The 17,149-nt window shown below is 31.9% G+C and overlaps 1 protein-coding gene across 1 annotated transcript in view; it reads left to right on the forward strand.

Annotated features, from left to right (window-relative positions):
* The first annotated feature begins 3,097 nt into the window (after nt 1-3,097).
* Nucleotides 3,098-17,149, forward strand: part of LOC149425424 (myrosinase 1-like) — a 67,032-nt gene continuing 52,980 nt past the window's right edge. The window contains exon 1 of the mRNA XM_089651113.1: nt 3,098-3,279. Coding sequence (XP_089507239.1) covers nt 3,248-3,279 — 32 coding nt within the window. The 5' untranslated portion in view covers nt 3,098-3,247. The remainder of the gene's footprint in view (nt 3,280-17,149) is intronic.

A 17,149-nucleotide genomic window follows, 5' to 3' on the forward strand; every position in this document is an offset into this window, starting at 1 on the left:
TTGTATAAGTCAGTGTTTGCGTGCGTGCGTTTCTGCATGTATGCGCATTGAACAGTTAAAATTATTGACATGATGCCACGATTGAATTTGGGCAGTGAATCTGAAAAAATTTCAATGTTAGAGTTTAGACAAATATCATTTAGAGTATGAAGAGCTCGGTTAATTGGCGAATTAGATGCTGAATTTGTTTTATAATTAAGCGTGTTAATAGGATGTTGACTAAATCCGGCTTCTGTGGTCAGATAGCGATATTTTCGAGCACGGACAGAATATGATTCCAACAGTCGGTAGACGAAAGCCGCTACTTTTAGTGCGGCCTCCAAGGTGTCGATGATAAGCTGTCAATATGCACATTTTTTTGTATAATGTCGTTCGTTTTGTAAAGTAAATACTTTCTAAATGATTGGGGGTGAACTAACGAAGCTCTAAGAACTGTGTCTTAATCAATTTATTTAAAATGCGAGCAATCGATTTCGTCCCAGCATCGATAAACAAAAATTGTTGTTAAATTATGACTTATGATTAATTAACTCCCTCTTTAGTGTCAAAAAGTACATGCTAACTGACTATGTATATATTATTTCAATTCGAAATTGTCAATTTATCAGTATTTTTAACTTTTACGCAGCCGTCTGACGTTTAGTGTCAATTCATAGACAGATGCGTCAGTGTTGTCGGTTTGTATTATCAATATCGGTCTGGATATCAATAGTGCAACTGTGCTAGGGAAATTGGTATAAAATTATCTTATTTTACGCCTATCAATCCGATATTGATAAGTTATAGATTTCACAGTGCTAGACCCTCGTATAAATAAGGTTGTGAAAATAAATATTACCGTAGGAGAAAATTTTGCAGTTTTCCATACTACATACCAAACCCTTGTAAATTAAAGAATTATTCTAATGGCCTGCTTACACGAGGACAAATTCTGATTAGTGGCAACTGCATACATAAGTAGCTAAAACGGTTAGTTACTAAAATGTAAGTTAAACCATTAAAACGTACTGTCCGCACGGAAACAGTGCCATTAGCCACTAAAAGGTTTAGTTGCTATGAAATACTGGTTTTGTATAAACAGGTCATTAAATTCAATCGAAGATTAACTATCACCTATTCACCTCTTATACGCCAACGTATCTTATGATACGTTTAAAAAAATATTGTTAAATAAATTTAGCTATTCTGGGGAAACTACGTTTGGTAGAAAGACATCGTCTGTTAAGACGTTACAATTTATAAAAACATAATTTTGCAAAAACTAAGTAAGTTTTGATGAAAAGAGTTAAAAGTTCTTTGGTGGGACGATTTCAATGTCCCTTGGTCGATACTTTGTGCATTTGATTTACTTACCATGAACCATTGCAGATAATTCAACGATTTTATTGAGATTGTTGACTTTGATGTTGTCTGTTGACTTTGCGAACGATTAGAATCGACAGCATTTAGTGATTTATCCTTGGACCTTTTAGTAAAAGTTTCACCTGCTGTACTTTCTTTGTACGCTTGTTGATATTTCGAATGGGTTCCATATGTTCCGCAATGTTGTTAACGTAGGGTAACAATGGCGTAAAAGGTTGGGAACTTCTATTCTAGACTAGAATGAAACCCAATTAAGTAAAATATGATTATATCCAAGACGCACTTTGTTAATTTCGCAAAAAAATATTAAAATTATAAAAAAACCATTAATCCAACCACGAAAAGTGTCATAAAGTCTTATTGACCGGAAGGAGCCTTTATTGTCCAATAAACCCAGCGCAAAGTCCGTTTCCTCGAACAAGTGAATCACTCGAGCAGGACTCGAGACTCGAGACCTCTCGGTATTACCCCTAGACCAGTTTAGAACTGATAAGAATTTGTTGAGACAGAATTGACTTGGCCTTCACGAGGTGGGCGTTTTTCTACGAGAAATATACCTTCTACAAAATTAAAGCATTATTGAACATGTAAATAAGTAAATCCGTATTCTATGGATTGATATGGATTAGAGAATAGTCGTTTGTATTTCTGATATACTTGATTTTTGTTACACTTCATTATTTGTTCAAGAGCAACGGCAAAACAAAAACATAAATTTGGATTTTAAGGCACAAAACTTCACCAAACTAAATAAAATAAATTTTAATCCTAAGGCATAGCAAATGTCTAGTACGGATATGTGCTGCTTTATTTATTTATGTTTTAAATTAGAAAATATAGGCCATTAAATAATTAAATTTTTAACAATTTTAGAGGCAACTTTGACAATTTTTTGTGAGTTAATAATAATTATTACATGCAAATTAAATTTAAAATTTAAATACGGATAACGAGTTGGTTTTTTGAAAATTAAGTTTAAACCCATCAAATTGCGCTAATTATGGTATGTATTACTTGTGTCTCTATTAGTGTCTCCTGAGTCTCTATTTGTGTATGCTGTGTCTCTATTTGTTTTTACTGTTTCTCTATTCGTGTCTTCTGTGTCTCTATTTGCGTCTCCAGTGTCTTTATTTGTGTCTCCTGTGTCTCTATTTGTGTCTCTTTTGTCTCTTGCATCTCTTTTTACTTGCTGTCATTTGAGTGAGCTTTTATGTAATTTTGTATTTTTATTTTTGTTTTGAATCTTTATATGGCTTTATGCAAATTAATGTATCTTATGTCTGAGTAGATTTCTGTGATTGCGTGTACCTATTTATGTATTATCTACTAGAGTGATTGGTATATATTATTTAAATAATATCTTTCCTAAAAATATTAATATGGAAACATATGAACTGCTTACTGCGGTTTAAAGCCAAAGAATCCACATACATTTAATCGTTTTTCCCATATTTTTAGGTTCTATAAATTTCACACATTTTGACAAGCTATAACTCAAAACGTTTCTGCAAACTTGCCATAATATGCCGAAAATCGCTTGAGTGGTTTACCTTTTATAACTGGATTGTTCTCTCATACGTGAGATTCTCCCATTGCGGCCCTGTGGGGTGCGGACTGCAGGAAGGTGTGCGATACACTGGACGCATTGAATGATGGTCTATTACTGCCGGTGTCGCTTTCAGTTACTATAATAAAAAGCATATGCAATTGACCAATAGTCAGTCCACAGACAGACTCTCTCAGGCAAAGAGCTCTCTCACTGCGGCCAACAGTTAGTGCTTACTTCAAGTTATTGAGTAGAGTTGTTGGTTCCGCAAGATACCTTTAATTCATATTAGACTATATTATTATAATATAGTGAATATTAAAAACAAAGTGCATCAACATGAAGCTTTTCATTTTACTTGTGATTATAGGGTAAGTAATTTATTTATTTATTGTTATCAACTTTAATTTGTAGAACTCCATTATATTTTTTTTTATTAATTGAATAATATTATTACTATTCAATTATTCAACAAGTTTTGCTGTGTAAACAATATCTCGCATGACGACTGTTTCGCCTGCTGAACGCATTATCGAACTGTGGTATACGCTTGCACATGTAATATTATTTCCATAGAGATACTTATAAGTAATTAAAAATCATTGCTTTTATTTTATTGCCTTATATCATTTTTGATAATGTCGTATTGTGGAAAATGTCAAACAAAAGTTTTTTTTTACTTATTCTTATTTTGTCGTGTTTTTATATTTATTTTTGGGATTTTTTTGGTACGTTGAGCTATCTCCTTCTTTAGCCATAGTTTCAACGCAACACGGCATAATACCCCAAAAACAAATCACTTTAATACTTTTGGCCGTAAAAATTTCAAATCATCTCTTATTCTTATTTATTTATATTTATTAATTGTATTTACTGTGTTATTGTATTATTTATTTTGTATATGTATTTTTATGTTGGTTCATAAACTCGGTAAACCTTTTAGCCATGGGCAAAAGAACTATTTTTATAATCCTGTAATAAACGGGTTGTTCCCCGACTCTGTATCACGCTAAACCTTTTTTTTATACATTCCACCTATATAAATGTTGTACATTCCACCTATATAAATTTTGTACATTCCACCTATATAAATTCTACAGCAAATATATTAGTTACGTCTATGTTTTGTCTTTGTATTACTTGATAATATCGGAATCAGGTGTTTTCTATGAACATAAGCGCATTAGCCGTGATTATAAAAATTGCACCATAAAAAAAATATTCTGAATTCTTGACACACACGTTCCAATTTTTAAAAAGACAATATAAATAACATTCTTTTCAAATTTAGGTACTTACTTTATCGCCTGTCTGAATTATTGACACAATCAGTTACAATTTTTAAAACAGACCAACACAAAAAATAGTATGCATGATTACTATCATCAAATTATTAATAAAAACCTACTACCAGACACACAAAAATAACAGACAGACCCACACAGAAATTTTTACACTTTGTTTAATTACTATCGGTAATCGGTATAAATAAAATCTTACTACCAGACAGACCACAACAGGAGACAGACCCACACTGAAATCAGTATGTTTGATTACTATTAGTAATTAGCATTAATAAAATCATACTGCCAGACATACTACAATAACAGACAGACCCACGCTGAAATAAGTATGTTTGATTACTACGAGTATGAACTTGAATTTTTCAATGATATGTTGAGCTTTGGTTGGTTGGTTTTGTTCTAATTGATTAGTAAATTGTAGTTTTAAATGCAGGTAAAACATTTTACATGGAAAAAAAATTACCATGTTCGTTTGCTGTAGTACTACTGCCAACAGACTGTTAATGGATATTATAGCCAATCAATCATGCAAAAAAAGAGGCTATTGTTAAAAACGTAAACAATTTATATTATTTTAATTAGACAGCCAGTTAATTTCTAAATAACGTGGAATAGCATGAACATTTATTTACCGACCATTTTTAATTTATTTTTATTTAATGCGTGAAAATGTTTTTGTTAACATATTTCTTAATAAAATATTCCTAGCTAAGTAACGTGATATGGATAGTAACTTAGAAAACTGCGTCATGAAATTAACGTGCTTTTCGAATTGGAAAGTTTTGGCCTGGGTCAGTGCAAATATTTTTAAAATTAAATATTATTATTTATTTCCACAACGTGTTGTGGAACTCTGTTATTTAATTTGGTTGTGATAATATTCCTAACCGCGCATGGAGAAAAACAAGTATTGTTAATTTATTGAGAATCTCTTAAAAAAATTGGAAATCGGGTTAAAAGCGTTATTGCAGACCGTTTCCTGATAAACTTTTAGTAAATTTCTAATATATCGGAACACGTGTTCATGTTCCTTGATAATGTATAATGACGAAATGCGAAAATATTAGGATTTTTATGAACACGTGTTCCGACATCGTGATAATATATTCGTATTTTAATAAAAGTTTATCAGGTAAGTTCATGACTGCCTCCGTGGTCCAGGGGTTAAGTTCTCGTTTAAGCTGGTTTAAATCCTGGCGTGCGCACGTAAATTTAATTAATTATTTGAATAACTTGTGTTATTTGTCAATTTACTGATTTAAAATAATATATACCATATTTGCGGTACGTAAAACCACCATTCAGAATTGAAACGGTTTTGACCGTGTTTGGTGACCAGATCTGAATAGCCAGGTACTACCCCACCTTCGTCGTCCCCATCTCCTTCCCCTCATCACTACTGTCAGCCTCACAATATACCCCAATTAGGGATGCCATAGTCTCACTGGCTCCAGACAGTCAGGAGCAATTGGGACTCTTGTGCGGTATTCACATAAAAAAATGAAACAAATTAATTCATTCGTTAAGAGCCTGCAATCCTGTTTTAATTGGAATTACAAATTATTTGAAGAGATTCTTAATAGGAAGCTACAAGCCAAAAATGTGTATATTCTTGATATACAATTGTAGATAATAGGCATTAAAATCGATTGACTAAAGGAGTCTAGAAAGGTTCGATTTCAAGCATAAAACTGGTTTTTATTTATTTTGTAAATAATTTTATAAGAAAGTAAAATAGTTAATCAAGTGAAACTGTCACAGATAATCTTAGCTATAATACCTTATTTTTTAAGTTGTTTCCTTTATCCGTTCACATTGAAAAAATATTTTTTTTAGTAGTTTACATTTATATTTTTTATTGAGTAATTTATTTTTTTATTTGTATTCTACTCAAGCAAAACGATAGGAAAACCTTCAATTTATCTAAAACATATTTTTGGTATTCATAATGTACACCAATTAGTTATAAAGATTAATCAAAATAGTGATTTGGCATAAATTAGCAATACTAATTTTTCTTCGTGCAGCTTTAAAACCACTTATTTATAAAGCAGGTATTTGAAACTTTGCAATCAACAATCAACAATCTTCCCAGACTTCGTGGAGCCAATGAATTTAATTTAAAAAAGTGTACAAATATATTGTTTCTTTCGTCGAATCGAAGTCATACCTACAGAACGCAACAGAACAGAATTGTTTATTTACTAGCGCAGGCCCGTGACAAATCAAGGGATATTAAAATTGTGGGATTCGTTAGTATAATTGACTTATATAAACAAATATTGTCAATTTTCTTTATAATATATTAATATTTTTTGTTGACAAATTAAAGAGATCTAGTAAATGTAATAACATCATTAATTAGGTAATGGAGAATAAAATGGAAATTTTAAATCATACTGTATGCAGTGTTTTTAATAGTGTCTGATTGCTAAGACTTAGAATTGACCTGCCAGGTAAATCTGTTAACAATTTTAACAAAATAAATACACATTTAATTTTTTTTTTAAATAAATGTATTTTTATTGTATGATCTCTCAATTGCAGTTTTGATAATGAAATTTGAATTCAAAGCAAGTTTCAGTTGATTTCACAGGAATATTTCAAGTCGCGCACAACACAGACAACATCACAGACAACCGAAATTATCATTTGTTTGGCGATAAATTTATGAATTTATTGGACGTTATGCTGAGTTCAAAGTGAAATCGCAGTGATTAATTAATATTAACATATTTCTAGAGAAAGTTAGCTCACCAAGTTATTGGTCACAAATGCATAATGATAACGTAATATTCGAATCATACTTAACAGGTGCTTCTCTGTGTTAACACCTCAGGTCTCAGCCATATTCTGTAAGATAATTGGAGTATTTCCGCCTTGCAATAAAATCCAAATAAATGGAATATTTCGGAACGTATCCGAAATTATTAAAATAAAATTTTTATGTAAACATAAAAATGGCTCACTTTACTTTTTTGTAACTTAACTTACTGATAACACACTTTTTATTAGACAAATGCATTACAAACGTTTGTTGTTTCATTTCACAAAGTTTCATAATTTTTTTTCTCGAATTGCGGTCGGAAACGTTGGTTTCATATAGGTAAACATTTCAATTTGCTTGTGGTAAATTAATTCGAATATAAAACGTGGTGTTTTCTCTTTCTAATATCGTTTAAGTCACATTTCTCACAACAACAGTAAGGAAGAAGCAACGATTTAAGTGAGACCAAATGAGTTGTTCACAATTTTTTTATTTATTTATTTTTATTTTATTTATTTATTTATTAATCTTAAGTTAGCTCACATCTTCGTGTGTGCTAATAGTTTTATAAACATTAACAATTGAGATAGACATATTTTCTTAATTCATTTTTGAACTTATTAATATTTTCTATCACAGCAATTTCCTTCGGGATTTTGTTATAGAGTTGAACGGCCTGGTACATCAGAGATTTTTGGGTGCTTGTTTTTTTTCTTGTTGGCAATCTAATTTGCTTAGAATTTCTCGTCCCGTGTCCGTGTATCTCGTTATTGTAATTTATTTTTCTTTTCAGTTCCTTAGACATCATCCCTAAGTTAATTTTATGTATAAAAATAAGTACATTCAAATACACAGTTTGCTTCACCGTCAAAATATTCAGCTCCTTTAACATGTTTCTTATCCGTGTGTATATGTTGCGCTTAAGTATTATTCGCATTGCTTTATTTTGCAGTATTTGCATTTTTTTCATTTTCTCTTTATTGCGGAGAAAAAGAATACTTGAACAGTAATTAAAGTGTGGTGATATAATTGTATTGTATATTATCTGGCATGTTTCTTTATTTACTTTGTTTCTGATTCTACCAAGAAATGATATTTTTTTTGCAATTTTTTTAATTGTATAGTCTGCATTTTTTGAGAAGTTCAATTTTGAGTCTATAATAACACCTAGATATTTAATTTCTTCCACTTTTTTAATGATTTCTCCATTTATAGAAACCTTTGGTTCCTCATGTGTATTTGTTCTGCCTATATGCATGTATTTTGTCTTATTTACATTTAGTTTTAATTTATTTAGTTTGAGCCATTTTGACAATGTTTCTAAGTCACTATTTATCTTTTTGATTGCTTTCTCATAATTATCTTCTGCAATATAAATTAGTGCGTCGTCTGCAAACAGTCTTATTTTGCAATGTTTTAATATTTTTACCATATCATTTATGTAGAGTATAAACAATATCGGACCCAATACAGATCCTTGCGGTACACCCAGCTTATTTTCAATTGGATTTGATATATTGTTTCTTATTGTTGTTGTATGTTGTCTGTTGCTTAAGTAGTTTTTAAACCATTCCAGTTCTTTCCATTTTATTCCATATTTTTTTAATTTTTTAATAACTCTCTAAATGCGAACAAATTTGCCTAAAGGGTTAAACATGTCTTCATGTGAGATCTGTGTTATATTGCGCGCGTATTTACGCGGTAGGTATGTGTTTTGTGTGTGTGTGTACACATATGTTATCATAGAAACATTATGTACGTGATAAAATTAGTCTTGTACTATTGCTCAAATATGTTATATTTCGCTTTCTTTCCCCGAGATTTATTTAAATTACGTACTTAACATACAGAAAATAAATAATTATTAATAAACAATGACTAATTATTTGATCAGCAACCACTGAGGAAATAAACCGAATTAAGTGCCTTGTGGGCGTGTCCGTTTGCCCGAAGTAAGCTCATTTGTTTCTAACTTCAATTGAAATCGATCTAATATTTTCAAATACTGATAATTTTTTCTTAGAAAAAAAAAAAAATTTATGGCCTGTCAAAGGCCTAGGAGTCGAAAGGTTTTGCGACATACAACATGTTTGACCAACATAACTACCCTACCACGGCTAAAGCCAACATATACTGGTTATTCTCAGTTTTCGGTTCTCAGTGTTTTTTTTGGACACACAAGACACTTATCCAATTTTATGCTACGAAACTACACATATATGCTCTACGAAAGCAAGAATATAATAACAGAAATGTATATTTTAAAATCAAATGTAAAAATATGCGGAAATAACAAAGTGATAATCAACTTGCGTATATTATTAGGACAAAGTAGACAAACTAGAAATCAAATTCAAAAATACGCCTTAGAACAGTCATTTTTAGTGAAACCTGTGATCGATTCTTATCTTATGCTTTTTACTTACATTGTGAATCTACAAAATTTTTCAATCGGCAACAAACGTTTTCTATCAAACCTGTATACTTCACACTTCTAGAAATTACCTTTTCAAAGTCAGCAATTAGTTGCTATCGTTTGTGAACTGACGATTTCTTCATATGCAAATTTGAATGATTAATGAAGCAAGTAACTTTCAGTGATTATGTATTTGTGCTGAATTTTATAGGAAATGTGATTTAAATTTGCGTGTAAATGATTTTCATTTATTTCTAATAGATTAAAAAAAATATTGTTTGGATAATGAAACTTTTTCAAAATGATTAACTCGAATTTATTTATTGATATTTTTGATGTAATTTCTGAAATAGAAAACAAACCAGTTCATTTTACGGTTTACTTACTGCTGAGCAAAGCGAACATTGCATTATATAATTATAATGTACATTGTTTAAACTTTGCTGATTCCACAACTTATACAAAGAAGTAAAATTTAACAATCCGTAAACAAAATTATAGTACGCAGGAAACAATCTGAAAAACTATTAAATTGATAAAAACACACATGTTTGGCTACTCAACGTGGTTCATATTACGATTGTGTTGATTTTAACAAAGTGTGCATCTTCAGACTTCAGACATTGAAGCAATAGGTTCCTACCAATATCAAGTAATTTTGATTGAAAGTTTGCGAGAAATTTATTTTTTAATTGATTTTCTTCTGATATATCATCCCGTAATATATAATAGTGAATACATCAACAACTGATTTATGTATTATATAATAGTGAATACACCAACCTCTGAGTGAAGAAATATATAATAAATAATACACCAACCGTTGATTGATGTAGTATATAAAAGTCAATACATCAACTGCTGATTGATGTAATATATAATAGTTAATACACCAACCGCTGAGTGACGTTATATATAATAGTTAATAATTAGTTAATTTTTTTGGTAAACTAATGTTTAAGACAAGATTTTTTATGCATGGCACAAAGGGTAACAATTATTTTTATAAGCAATAATTATTATCCTGAAACACTCATCCACATTGAAAAATCTCCTGATAAAAGATACATGACGCCAACGGGACTTGAACCCGTGTCCTTTCGATTTCAGGTACTCTGACTACTGAGCTATGGCGGCTTATCTCTTATCCGAGAATTAATTCAATATATACTAGTGTTTCATTCAACAATTACTGCTTATTACATTTTTTCACCTGAAAACAACCAACTTTATTTTATATGAGAAAGGCATTGTAAGTGCTAACTCTCTCACTAGATGGCGTCGAGACAAATTGTCTACATTTTTTGGTGAAGATACTTGAACTTGTAAAATATCTCACTCATCCACATTGAAAAATCTCCTGATAAAATAGCTCAGTGGTCAGAGTTGGCGTCATGTATCTTTTATCAGGAGATTTTTCAATGTGGATGAGTGTTTCAGGATAATAATTATTGCTTGTAAAAATAATAGTTAATACATCAACCGCTGATTGATGTAATCTATAATAGTCAAGACATCAACCGCTGATTTATTTATTTTATAATAGTGAATACACCAACCTCTGAGTGAAGAAATATAAAATAAATAATACACCAACCGCTGATTGATGTAATCTATAATAGTCAATACATCAACTGCTGATTGATGTAATATGTAATAGTTAGTACACCAACCGCTGGGTGACGCAATATATAATAGTTAATACATCAACCGCTGATTGATGTAATATATAATAGTCAATACATCAACCGCTGATTGATGTAATATATAATAATTAATAAACCAACCGCTGAGTGACGTAATATATAATAGTTAATACATCAACCGCTGATTGATGTAATATATAATAGTTAATACACCAACAGCTGATTGATGTATTGACTATTATAATTTTCTAATTCGATGATCGTATACATATAATATGTATATAATATATACATTTATTAATATGATTGATGTCCCAATTATTTCCAACCGTCTGGAGCCAGTGAGACTAGGGCACTACCAATTATTGGGGTATGTTGGGAGGTGAAGGTAGTTGAGAGGAAAAGAGATGGGGTTGAGAAAGGTGAGAAATTGGCTTTCCAGATCTCGTCACCAAACACGGATAAAGCCACTTTCAGCAACATTTCGTTTCTGAGTGGTACTGAAAGTATCTACAAGTCCGTGAACACTTGTTTTCCATTTCTCGCTAATTATTAGATATAAACAGGCGTGAGCAAAACAAAAGGCTGTTTTTCATTAACGTCTGGCAAGGACATCACCGTCAGTAGTGAATACGTATTCACGCACAAACACACGCAATATCGCACTTGTTTGAGTCGACTCTACTTGCACGACATAATGATAAAAAAAGATCAAAAATCTATGCTTCCAAAGCGAATTATACTAAAACATCCACGAAAAACTTGTTCTTGTTAGAAGATTTAGTTAGAAGGTGGAGAAAAAACAAAGTTTTCGTCATTCTATTTGCTACCTATTTGGTGTAACTGATTTAAATGCAGAATAACAAATGTTAATACTAAAATGAGTTGCAGGATATATCCTTATCAATTAATTTTATTTCTGCCTATTTATTACTGAAAAAGGAACAAAGAAAAGTACCTGCAAAATTTACAAACGATATCCCAATCTAAAGCACTTTCTACATCCGGATCGTTTGAGTCGTAAAGCGACGAGTTGATTGGAACAAAGGACCATTGAACTGCACTGATAGCGGATAGGTTTATATTGTTGAACTTAGTACAACCTTCGCAAAAATACCTCACCTCCTTAAATGCGAACCAAACCTGTTTCAAGGACTACAATCGTTTAAAAGTTATACACGAAATCGGCTTTCAAAACAAATGCATAGTTTAAACGGACACAGTAATAAGGTGTCACGCCTCAAGTTCCTTATTCCTTTTTAATGTATTATAATTATCAAACATTAATGATACATATCTTTATTTTTTTATTTAAGGGGGTGACAGATAACGCTATAAGTTCAAAGCGTTTTGTATAATATGTAACTCTATATTGCTTGCCATACAATCCAGTAGAGACTTGTCACACCTAAAAATATGATGTTTTATAAGTGTTGCGTTGCAACGATGTGCTCTGTGATCTGCTAGCCAGGCGATATTTGAAATACGACGCTTTACGGAGCGCCGTAATTGCGTGGCTGTCATCTGTCAAACTGACAGATCCAATACAGAAAAATGATATTCCGAGGCAGTTCCCCAATTGATCTGACCCCTTTCCTGAGAAAGATTATAGAGTAGTGTGTCACCCCAACATATAATACGTATATGCCACGCCCAAATTATGCGCGCATAATATAGCGCAATGTGTCTAAGGCTTTAATCTCTAATTCGTGTGTGTCATTCTTTTTTTTGTACGACAGATTATTCATTCTGTTACAGTACAAGTTTCCTTATTTTAAAATTCTTAAAATTCTATTACAGACATTTTATTCAATAGCACCGTTCCTCTTGTCATGCTGTGCTGTGTCAGAACATCTGTTCGGCGTGTGGTATCTTAAAAAAGTCTTGGCGAAGATTACGGCTTAAGTTTTCAGGCATCTGTTAGTCAATAGGAATGGGCTGCAATATTTATAACAGATTGAATATAACATTATTGATTGTATGTTAAACAGGTGAAACTGACAATGAATTATTTTTAGGTAGAAAGAGCATTGGTGTAAGGGGTGGATTGTATAATGACTGGAAAGTATATCTCTATCATACACAGTTATCGAAAGCAACTCGTTACCTGAGTTGGACAAGGTTCTAACTGATTTTTTTTTTCAAAAAAGACTTTTGAATGCAAAACCGTTTCTTTTGCTCAATATTTAACCGAAATAACTTTCAGCACCATTTCCGTTGTATTTCCGTAGATAGTTGTATGATTTTAGTTTTTGCATATATGACAGTTAATCGTTCAATTCTTCATCTTAATTGGATAGGGTTGTAATATCGCCTTACATTGTTCTGAGATGTCAAAGTTTGAGAGGAATATTTCTCATAATCCATTTAATATTTTCTACTTTTGTGTGAAGTATTTTAGCTTATCATGCTTGGAGGGTAATATTTAATTAGAACATAGCCTTATCTTGGAATGACATTAAGGAAATGTTTTTAGAACCTTATGCAATGATGTCCTTGCTGGTTGCGTATGGTTCAATCTGCACGTTAGGGTATGTTTTAAAATGGTAAGTTAAAGTACTATTTAAAATGATAAGTAAAGGTCCTATTCAAATTGGGAAGTATAAAGCCTATTTTAAAAGATAAAAGTACAAGTCCTCTTTAAATGTTTAAATATAATATTTTACAAAAATGTACAAATTATACCTGAAAATCAGAAATCAGTAAATAGAACGAGGTAAAGTGATGAATGCAACACTTTGGAACTTGCCGCAAGTATAATATATATTAGTTTTAATTTAATTAAATTTATAATAACACAAATTAATCCATCAAAATTTACTTGCGCACGCCGCGGTTTGAAACCGCGACCTTCGGCTTTCTAGTCGAGAGCCTTACTCTTTGACTTTGGCCATGTTTGTAGACCAGATCTGAATATCTAGGTTTTTCCTGACCTTCATCTGCTCCATCTCCTTCCCCTCCCCACTTCCTGCAGCCATACAACTTACCCCAATTGGGGATGCCATAGTCTCACTCCAGACGGTTGGGAGCAGTTGGGGCAATTATCCATAATTGAACCACACTAAGTAAGGGTTCTTCTGAACTAGCTTGGCAGTGGTCGAAGTTGTTGATTCAATTGATCTAAATATGGCAACCACAACGTAACTGATTTTTGCGAAAATTAAAAAATGTATTTATAACCAGTTTTATGACGCATTTACGGGTACAAAAGGCTAAACCCACAATCCCAAAAAGACACACCTCAACAGGTACCTACCTACCTACCTGTTGAGTTGAGTTGTTAGTAAACCTGATTTCTCGAGTCGGTTCTCATTTACGGATTATCCTCGACTCGTGTTGTTTATAAAAATAACTATTCACGTGACACAGCACACCTGTTCTAAGAAAGATTCTTAGCCAGAGGCAAAAGGCAATCACATTCAATCGTGAATTGGATTACAACGGCCAGAATGAAACGTAAAGAATGCTTAAAACAAAGCGGTTTATTATTACGTAAGCGTGTGTATTTAATTACCCGACTAAACGAAACATTTTAAATAGTTTCTCATTCAGCGAACCCCTGACCTTCAAAATGAGTTTAACTGTATCGCAAAATCGTAAATGTCAGCCTTCGTCATTGGCAAGGCGTGACCTTCAGATTGAAAAATGAAAAAATTACCGTTAAACAATTAAAGAGAACCTTTACCGCGGGTAAGCAAGCAGTGACCTTCAAATCGGCTAACAACCATTATGCAGATAAGCGATGAACAGCAAATTGGAACCTGTACCGACCACTGAACTTGCTTGCAAATAAAACAGCTGAACAGGGGCATGCCTCGTATTTCGTAATAGATTACGAAAACTGAACCGATAAAAAAATACGCGGCAGTCGTTAATTATGAGGGGATTGCCGTGAACTTCAGATCAGAATACGAAAACGTTTTAGAATGCAATAAAACTGTTACGGTGGGTAGCCGTGACTTTCTGATTGAAAACGTTTGATACCATTACAAATGGCTTGCCGTGACCTACGAAAACTAAATGTAGTGGCAGATATAATCAGGGGCTTACTATCATCTTCAGATTTGATTACGAAAACCAAGCCCACAGAAACAAACATTTTCAGGGGCTTGCCGTGACCTTTAGATTGTAATGACGAAAGTTTATCGTCAAACGAAAATTTATAACAAAAAGAATTCTACGGGTGTACCGTGAGCCTCAATTAAAAAAGTTACCGATTAACCATGTAGGCAAAGCGTTTCCAAGGGCAAAACGTAATACTAAAATTAGATAACGAAAGCTATAAAAAAAATACAAAATAAAGGCCAACCATTTTCAGTGGCTTGCCGTGAACTTGAGATTGAAATGCGATAACTTTACCGCTAAACAAAGAAGGCCAGTTTTTACAGGGGGCAAATCGTGATCTTGAAATCATAACATGAACTGTTTACAGCTGAACGACAAGGCCATTGCCAGGGGCGGGTGTATGTTAACTTCAGTAAACATACGTACACTTTATTTATATTAAGTCATTCTGCTTCAACACCAAAATTAAACAAATTCTTTTTTTAATGGCTTAATTTTTTTAAATTAAGACTTCTTAAAATACCGACTTTTAGTATGATTAGCAGTGGATTATCTATGAAAGAGATTAAAAAATTAAACAAAGTTAAAATAATTAAACTGTTTTCAACAGTTCAATTCTTAAAAAAGTAAAGAAAATAATTAAGAATTTAATGCTGTTCATGTTATATTTTTACGTTGACAAATATTTTTTCTACACCAATTTAAACTAGTAGTTCTGTGAACAGTACAAGGCGAAGCTTAATGCCAAATCACTATTTTGATTAATCTTTATAACGAATTGGTGTACATTATGAATACCAAAACTATGCTTTAGATAAATTTAAGGTTTTCCTATCGTTTCGCTTGAGTAGAATACAAATAAAAAATAAATTACTCATTAAAAATGTAAATGTAAACTACTATTATATTTTTTCAATAGAAATGTATGAACGCATAAAGGAAATAACTTTTAAAAATACATTAGTATAGCTAAGATTATCAGTGATAGTTTCACTTCATTAACTTTTTTGCTTTCTTATAAAATAATTTACAATATAAAAATGAAAACCAGTTTTGTGCTTGAAATTGAACGTTTTTAGACTCCGTTTGTCAAACGATTATAATGCCTATTACCTACAATGTAAGGTATACCCAGAATATGCACATTTTTGGCTTGTAGCTTCCTCTTAATGTTGATTTTTCCGACTTGACAGCTGGCAACACTCGTGCGCTGTAGCGGAATTAAAAGGTACTCTTCAACACGGCTACCATCTTAGAGTTTGGATAGTGAAAGCATTAAATTATTACATTTTTTGTGAGACGATCAGAATACACACAGAATCCCTCTATGAAAATATCTTATTGTTTTTATACCTGTAGTGGATTGCATGTGGATTGCAGTTTTTATCGCATCCTTGATAAATACTATCATTTATCATGAGATTATTCATGAAATTTGCATGATTGCGTGATGAAGAGCGTTAAAATAAAAGGTTGTAAATGTAAATAAAAGCAGGTTACCCATGACCGACCGATTTGCGTCATTAATTATTTTCAGATATGCAAGTTCTATTGTTACTCCAATTGCCATTAATGTTTATTTTATGGCCCCTGCCTATTGCTCAAGTTTTAATAATTAATCAATCAATCGATTACAATTATTGCTGAGAATATTAAATTATTATACAGCATTTTATTGACCTTAGCAAGCTCGTCAAGTGAATAACTGAAAACTGGTTCTTAAAACTCAGATTAACTAGATGCGTTAAACGCCTACTATGTAATGAAAACACATCACGTTCTTCAATATTTTAATGCGAAATATGTGGTGTTGCATGAGGATGTACATATAATATTATTTATTTATATTCTGTACAGGCAGACAATATACCGGACCATTATAAACAATGCTTGTGGACCATCAAGCGATAGACCTGCAACATAACAATGAATATTTGACCTACAAAAAAATTGGATTGAAAACTTCACGAGACTGCATATTTTTGTAAAAAAATGTACGCTTTTGAAAATTACTTTTATCTGTTTGTTTGTCAGGCTTTAAAC

The sequence above is a fragment of the Hesperophylax consimilis genome, chromosome 3 (assembly GCF_061612785.1).
Source record: "Hesperophylax consimilis isolate HC1 chromosome 3, BYU_Hcon_1.0, whole genome shotgun sequence".
Taxonomy (NCBI): Eukaryota; Metazoa; Arthropoda; class Insecta; order Trichoptera; family Limnephilidae; genus Hesperophylax; species Hesperophylax consimilis.